The sequence below is a fragment of the Nicotiana attenuata genome, chromosome 12, assembly GCF_001879085.1.
Source record: "Nicotiana attenuata strain UT chromosome 12, NIATTr2, whole genome shotgun sequence".
Classification (NCBI taxonomy): Eukaryota; Viridiplantae; Streptophyta; class Magnoliopsida; order Solanales; family Solanaceae; genus Nicotiana; species Nicotiana attenuata.
In genome coordinates, this window is record NC_032000.1 from 20623801 (window position 1) to 20632438 (window position 8638).

Sequence of the window (8638 nt, forward strand, 5' to 3'; positions counted from 1 at the left end):
GGGGCATACACTACTTGCAAGTGGATATGTGTTTAGAACTCAAATCATTTTGGAATTGTTCCTAGTTCCTACTGTTAACTATAACAGTCCATTATACATATGTACTCATCAGGCTTATCTAAGACACTAATAGGCCTGATTATAGTGTTTTGCTGAAATGAAACTACTTAAAATCAGTTACTTACCTTTTTCTCAACAAAAAAAAAAAATAATAATAATTTCAGTTTGGAGCACGTCCTTGAGTTGCATGTTCAGTTTTCTATAATCCTAAAGTTAAAGAGTATAAAGAGACCAGTGTAAAGTAACCTGTGGAGGTTCAAACTGTTTAGAAAAGAATAACCAGAAATTCAACTTATTTTGCTGCCCAACTCCTCCAAGTAAATTGCTTGTAACATGCAATAAGAGTTCCTGGGATGATATTTGTGTTTAGAAGAGAGAGAGAGAGAAAGAGATAAATACCTTAAGAGTAAAAGCTCGCCCATCACGTCCATCAGGAAACAGAACAGTCAAAAGCTTTTTATCTTCTCTAACGACAACACTGAATAGCAAGGAACTGTAGTAAGAGCAAGGCATAGACTCTGAACATACAAAAATAACAGACCATGATTCATTTATTACCTCCCTGAATTATTCAAGTCAATTCCTCCCAAAGTTAGATTCACTTCACCTCCTCGTTGTGGAAGTGTACTCTACATGAGGAGCGCAATGAATCAGTAGCGTTCAGATGATAAAATCAACAAGAGAAAAAGCTTCACAGCTAAAAGTTAATACATGCATTAAGAGTAAACGAGATTTCTAGACTTTAAGAATCCAAATTACCATTTAAAAGCAAATTAGACAAAGATTTCACATAGCCTTCCAAGTCTTTTCAATACTAATTGGGGTCGGCTATGAATTCGCTATATCAGCTTTACTCTATTCATGTCCATTTCATTCCAATACCAAATAACTTCCCTTTTAATGGAAACTAAGGGTTCTCTAAAAATCAGATTTATCACTATATAACTAGTTTAATTCCAATTAATTAGTATTACATATAAGGATCCTTAACTTTTATTATGTCCTAATTTTAACTAAGGTTTCACTGATGCAACTTCCCTCCATGTAATTTTGAGCAACCTCATCCCTTTTTAGTACCTTCAGTCATCAAATTAACACACTTATGAGCTAGTGTATCAGGAGGCCCACATATGACATAGTCAAACAATTTCAAACGACCTTTTCTCTCTCTTTTTTGCATGTCGGAAGTGATCCTCCCTTTTCTCTTTTCTTCCTTTTTCATAAATGTGGTGTTCGGGCTAGGTTTTGTGCACCTCTACTATTCTATTGCATCACCAATATAGTAAAACTGCTCACTAAGGCTTTAGTAGATTGGGAGAAATCAGTTTTATTGTCTTGACTGAGATTTGAACCCTGGTTTCCCATTGCATTCATTGTGCTTAAAGCATTCTGACAAGTTATTTTTAAGATCTAAACCGACAAGAACCCTTCAAGCAAGATCATGTAGAATAGGCATTTAAGCAAGGACACGTTGAAGACTAGGTATGTGGTAATTTTGAAGAATCTAAAGACAAATCTTAACAAAAGGGATGATGATGATGATGCAATAAAAAGATTTTTTTTTAAAATGGAAGGGACTAAATAAGCAACTTTTTTTGAAATTACATTCCTCATTGATGTGAATAAGCAACTTGTAAATGTTAGTCCAACAAATCAAGACAATGACACTGCTTGCTTTTATCAAATTTGATCCTCCTTTCTTTTTCCTCCTCCTCATTCTCCTTCAATGAAAAAAGTAAAGCTTGAAATGTGATACTTGATTCTCTTACCATTTTCTCATAGTTAATGTTGCTTCTGATTTTGTCCATTTGTTATTCTTTTTGAAATAAACTTATCCTCTAATGTAAGGATTATAACATGACACAAGTTATTATGAGGTTAATGATCAGTTCTTCTTGCTCAAGTAACATGACTAGAACCTTTTTTTTATAAGGTAAATATTGTATTAATAAAGTTACCAAGATGGTACAAAGGTTACATCAAGAGCAGCCAAACACCTGCAGCAGCAGAACTTCAATTACAAGTTTCCTAACGAATCCAAAAACTCTAAATACTGATCCACGCTCTCAACTAAACGTCATTTACACCAAAAAAATAATTTTTCATACAATTATTTTTAATTTTAGAGATGTGAATCCTCCTATTCTCAAGGCAAGCATTGTTCCTTTCTTCCCAAATGGTCCAGAAGATGCATAAAGGAATGGTCCTCCAAAGCCGCTTCTTACTTCTTATTATCTTCTGTCCTTGCCAGCTAAACAGTAATGATTTTGTGTCTGAAGGCATAGTCCAAGAAGCACCACTCAAATTCAAGAAAAGCTCCCAGCACTGTTTAGCAATTTTACAGTAGATAAACAGATGGTTAACAGTTTCCAACTCTTCTTCACATAAATAACACCTGTTACTTAGACTAAATCCTCTCTTTTGTATATTATCCTGCGTAAGACAAACTTCTCTGATGGCAATCCACTCAAAACAATCCACTTTGGTAGGCGCTCTGGTTCTCCATAACATTTTCCAAGGCCAATTAGAATCAGATTGTTTCTGGAGAAGGTTATAACAGCTTTTAACAGAGTATTGCATATCACTACTTGCTGTCCACACCAATCGATCCTCCTTGTTTTCCTCTATCACTGTTGTGCACTTGTGCTCAACAATTGGAGTATCTGTCCCACTTCTTCCATCTCCCAGTCATTAAAACCTCTTCTGGAGTTTAATTGCCAGCCATTTGTCGAGAAAAACTCGGCAACATGTCCATCTTTGATAATAGAGCAATTATATAGGCTTGGAAATTTGGTACTTAACCTCACATCCCCCACCCATACTTCAGTCCAGAATCTGATTTTACTTCCGTTTTTTTTTTTTTTGAAAAGATGATTTTACTTCCATTTCCCAGCTTCAGTCTAGTGTGTTGTTCAAATGCATTCCACAGCTTACTAATATTGCTCCAAGATATTGCCTTTTGTTGAACTGTGAACAGTTGCGGCCTCCATGTATACTTCTTCACATATTTGGCATCTATAAGTTTTTTCCAAGTGCTTTCCTTTCCATCATTGTATCTCCACAACCATTTATATAGTAAACTCTTTTCTAACCCCCATATCTCCTCCCTTTTTAGCAGTTATTACCTTTTGCCATTTTTACCAAATGTAACTTCTTTCTATCTGCATTTCCTTCCCATAAGAAGTTACTCCTCATAGTATTTACCTAGAACCTTTTTATTTGCTAATATGGACGATGGTTCCAATAATGATCCACCGTAAGTTTCTTTCTTTATTTTTTCTCACTATATTTTCTTATTTGATCTTTTCCCGTACTATGCGAATTTCCTTAGGCTCCTCGGATGTTTGCTTTATTCTTAAATGGATATTGAACCAGTATCTACATGTATGGGAAAAGATTCTACTACCTCCAGGACAAAATAAGTGTCTTTTAAAATTTGGCAAACTACTCGTTAATCTCTTTTTGTAAATGTAAATTAGCATGGAAAGACTTTACAAAGTTGTACTTATTATTTATCAGGGCAAGGATAAATTTTAAAAAAAAAATAATGCCTTCTTGATTAAAATGATAGTATTTATTTTGGTCCAAATTTGTAAGTCAAAAAAGACACTTATTTTGGACAGAAACAAAGAATTCTGGAGAAGAAAAGGAGAGGATAAAGGTAAAGGAGTTGTTATAATTAATTGAGAGATAAGACTTGCATAGTGCCGTGTGTCACATAAAATAAAATGGCATGGCACAACTGATAAGGAATATGTAAAAACTTCTCACTGTGTTTTGCCTTATGCAATATACAGCACTCGCACTACTCTCTCATCAGTTTTGTCACATGAAATTCTTGATGCCAAACCATGTATTGATAAAACCCATGTGAAATAATTACTTTCTAGAAAAAATCATTTTAGTTTATCCATATTCCATCAATTACATTTGAGTTTGTGACTGCTACCATGTCAACATAAAGCTTATTTCTCTAGGTCTATCTTAAAATATTTGGTGTCAAACAATAAGATTTGCAGATCCAGCAGACTCTTCCTAGTGGGTATACAATTTTATTCAAAAGATAAGTGATCATATTGCTCATTTTCCACAGAATAGCATGTTGCACATTAATAAGCATGAGGTAAGATATGATGTATTTTGTTGCTAATTAAGTTGGAAAGCGCTTTATGCATTTCTTGTTTCCCATAGGTTCAATTTGACAGTCTAGATAAACGGAAAAAATTGCATACAATTCATCTAAGGTACGCAGTGCGCATTGGAAGTTGCAGACTTATTGCTTTTTATTTGTCTCGAGGCTCCAAGCAATGAAATTTCAAATTCTTGAAGAATATGTGTTGCAACTTCAAAAGCACACTACGTTCCTCATCTGAACTGAACTTCAAAGAGCAAAGAGAAGGAAAGAGTAACTTCTAGGTGTTTTTCCTAGAACTAAATCATCAGCTTGAATTCAAGCTACAATTCTCTCTTTTCTTTAGAAATAGAATATGAAACCAAGTAAATAGTCGAACAAAAATATCAACTTTGGAAGTAAGGAACACTCAGAGAAATTATACTGACAGGATCATTCTTGAAAAAGACCAGAGATGTACGTGTAAGGATGAACCAACGCTTTTTCCATGACTTCCAACCTAATCCTGCAGAAAGTTATTCTTTGAGAATTAGATGTCAAGCGACCAAATTGGTCAGATAATAGCGAAAAAACACAGAGTTTGCTTAATAAATTGGACTGCACAGAACTCAGCATCAACCAACTAGTGCAAGCCCAAAAATAAGTTCTACAACACTTAGATTGGACCAGCAGCAACTGCAAATCCCAGCATTTCATTTTGTATTTTGTTTTGACCTAATGCATTGAGCATTTGATCTTATCCAAGAAAAATGTACCGAGTATTTCAAACTCCTATTCTCCTTTGGACAGTAGTTCTTTAACATATTCCTTGCGTTTGCGGTTTGCCGTAGGTGAAGAAACGCTGATGAAAATAATTGGGACTGACAGTTTTTTTATCATCATTTCAATCAAAAGTGTCATCTGCGAAAGGGTATGAATACCTAGGAGGGCAAGGAACGCTATGCACATTGATCTCTTAGTTTCAATCTCATTAGCAAAATTTTCACACGTTCACCATCTTCATAACTAACATTTGTCAGTTGTCTTCTATAAATATAGGATCAATAACAAATGAAAATAGATCAGTGTCAATAGGGGCAGTCCCTTCTTGTCTTCTGAAATCTGCCGTCATCCTGGATTTCTCCACACCCTCTCCCCAGGAAAATCACCTCAGCTTTCTAAATTGACTATTCTCTAAAACTCCCTCACAATAAGAGAAGAAAAAAGATGTTAATGGAACCTACTGCCCCATCACAATCTAAAATCCTCCAAATATCGGACCAGCCTTCAGAGAATAAAAGCAAACTTACTCTTATTATTTTAAACGATATTGTTGAACTCTTATAGACCAGAAAAAAAGTGTAGCCATTAATTTATATGTAATGTAAAGCCAACATCAAGTAAAGGCTGTTGACAGAGTTTTAGGCAATTAGTGCATAAGAAATAAGCCAAATCATGAGGGACGAGCATAATAATCATCAACATAAAGGCATCAAGGAAATTGGAAAAGCATTACGGACCTTTTGAAGAGATAAACAGTGGCCCACTCTTGAAAACCTGCAAACAATTAAAAAATCGAAGCCCAAGAATTTTAATTGTAAAGCACGAATAGAAGCATTAATGCTAGTTAGACTGTCAGGTCATAAGTTCGGAAATTTAGATATTTCGCACATTGAACAAATTAACATATAGATATTTGACACCTATAAGTAGGTATGTGTTCTATTCATCAAAATCATCAATACATCCCTCATCTTCTCTTAATATTTCAGATGGTCTCAAAGCCTCTATAACTTTTGGTAGAGATATAAGTAGATGTTGCCAACTGACTAGCAGCAAAAAAAAATTCCTTCTTTTTCAGTTATTACTATGTGGAAAATTCTATTTCTATTTCTACTTCTCTTTATAATAATGGTGTGTGTGCCAACTTGTGCGCATCTCCCCTACTCCAGCAAGTAGCTATACAGGATAACTCTACCACCAAGGCTTGGATATATGGCAAGCAACCGCCTAACTTTTTGCCTCTAGTAGGATTTGACCCTGATCTCCCATGATTTTTGTTCCACGTGAATCAACCACTATGTCATTATCCACCGAGTCCCGAATTGTAGGTCATTGGGCCTCGGGGATTTCTTGATTCTCAAAAGGACTTTGGTCTACCGATCAGAGGATAACATGTGATTTGGGTTAGGCGCACATCACGGTTTCAGATGCTACTTTTACCGAATCACAAATCATTTGGTTGTAATTGACTTCAGAATGAGCCTATTTTGCACTAAATTGCAGCTTAAATTTTGGTAAAATAAGTGTAACTCCAACCAAGAGGTCATAATTTCTCTAATGCAAATCATTTGACTGTAATTGACTTCACACTGAACCAAAATTTACTTCTCTTTTCTAACTAAGTTTTGGGAAAAACAAATATAACTCCTACCACCTAGAAAAGAAAAGGAAAAAATCATACATCTTACTAAATGAAAATTGTTTGACCATCATTGGCTACACAATGATCCAAAATTGACTCTAATCCAATCCAAAAAAATTTTAAAAAAAAAAGGCCAATAAGTATTTGACTATAATTGACTTCAAACTGAACAGGAAATTCCTTTTTATCCATCTCATCATCCGGTTAAAACTGGTATAACACCATCAAAACATATTCTTTAATATCATATTATTTCGCATTGGCCCGATCTTTTTTCTGAAAACTCTAACTTATCCATTATGCTAAAGAACTCTAACCCAATTCATAAAAAAGTCCCAATTTTTTTCGTTTTGACCATCCTTGACTTCACAGTAACCCCGCAAATTTCTTCTCTATTACCAGCGAAAAAATCCTTCTTTTTTAACTATAACAATTTGCATAGAGACAAAACCTTCCTCTCTGTATTTTTGATAATCAAAAAATAGTGCGAGCTAGTGGCGCACGGTTCAAACATCCTTGGATAATAGACACGTCCCTCTACCCTTCTCCACTTAAATACCATGTGTTTGTCTGTGACAAGGTTTAAATCCATGACGTGCGTCTAACATACACATCACGTGCTGCAAAGTTTTGCAATCTTACCACTAAACGCAAAATCTTCTTTTACAAGTCTAACTTATACATTTGGGCTAAAAACACTCTAACCCAAATCAAAAGTTCCCAATTTTTCAATTATGACCACCATTGACGTCACAATACTCCACAATTTTCTTCACTATTAGCAGCCCCAAAAAATCCTTTTTTTAAACAATACCTACATAGACACATTTTTTCTTTTCCAATTCTAACTTATCCATTAAATTTCCAATTTTTCCCCATTTTGACCATCATTGACTTCACAATGCCCCCACATTTTTCTCCCTTTTTTTAGATTATATGCCATTCTAAATAAACCCAATTTTTTTCTTTTACTATTCTAACTTATCCATTAGGCTAAAAAAAAACTCTAACCCGATTCATAAAAAGTCCAAATTTTGTCCATCACTAACTTCACAATAACCCCACAAAATTTGCCCTAATCCCAGCAATAAAACACATAAACATTAAAAGAACACATAGAATAAAATTTAAAAAAATAAAGAAAAACAAAAAGCTTTACCGTATTTGAAGTAGCAATTCGTGGACGCTCAAATGCAGTAAGTGAAGCCGACATTTTTCATAAAAGGGGTTCAAAATAATGAACCCAACATTGGCAAAAATATGATACAAAATAAATAGTATCAACAACTGAGTTGAACTCGGATCGAGAGTACAATAACTCGGTTTTAACTCAGTAAAGGAGAATCTAAATAGGAGATCTAAAGGGTTCTAATAATAATTTGCTGCTGGTGAAAGTAGATTGATGAAGAAGAAAGAAAAACCAACAGAGAGAGGTTTGTGGGTTGTGTTGTGTCTTGTCTATTTTTGTTTTGAGGTTTTGGGGGGTGGGGGTGGGGGGTGGAGTTGGGTGGGTAGGGTGAGTTGGTGGGGTGGATTGTAATAGTGATAAAGTTGAGAATTAATTATCTTTAGAAATACTGTTTGACGGACTGAGTAGATTTTTATACTAATATTTATTCTTATGTTAAATATTAAATTGAAATTATAAAATATGGCCATTAATATCAAAAATTATCACATCAATTTTTTAGTTGGATAGTTAAATAATTCTTGATAGTTGTTTTAAAAGAAAGTTTGAATTTGTGACATAATACATGCATTGCAAGAATAAAGTTAATATGTAATTAGATAAAATTGAGGTGTCTAATTGCACATAATTCAAAATCTAGACTTAATATTAGGGGATAATTCAAAATCTAGACTCATAATAAAGTTAATAATGCAAGTTTATACATGAGTGTAAATGATCACATTGAACATAAGATATAATTAGTGCATAAAATGGAATTGATAATGAAATACATATTTTTCTGTCTCCAATTTATTTCCCTCTTTTAATTTTAATGTTCTGAATATTTGTCATTGCTACATTAACGTTATAT

General features: G+C 34.1%; 1 protein-coding gene across 2 annotated transcripts in view; it reads right to left on the reverse strand.

The window, feature by feature from the left end:
• LOC109235392 (rho GTPase-activating protein 7-like) overlaps nt 1-8051 on the reverse strand; it is a 21731-nt gene extending 13680 nt beyond the window's left edge. Inside the window, exons 1-5 of one of the 2 annotated variants that reach the window (XM_019401478.1) lie at nt 7756-8051; nt 5692-5728; nt 4621-4697; nt 619-689; nt 460-538 (exon numbers count right to left, since the gene is read on the reverse strand). In XM_019401478.1, coding sequence (XP_019257023.1) covers nt 460-538; nt 619-689; nt 4621-4697; nt 5692-5728; nt 7756-7809 — 318 coding nt within the window. In that variant the 5' untranslated portion in view covers nt 7810-8051. The remainder of the gene's footprint in view (nt 1-459; nt 539-618; nt 690-4620; nt 4698-5691; nt 5729-7755) is intronic. The other variant, XM_019401479.1, reaches the window with a different exon arrangement.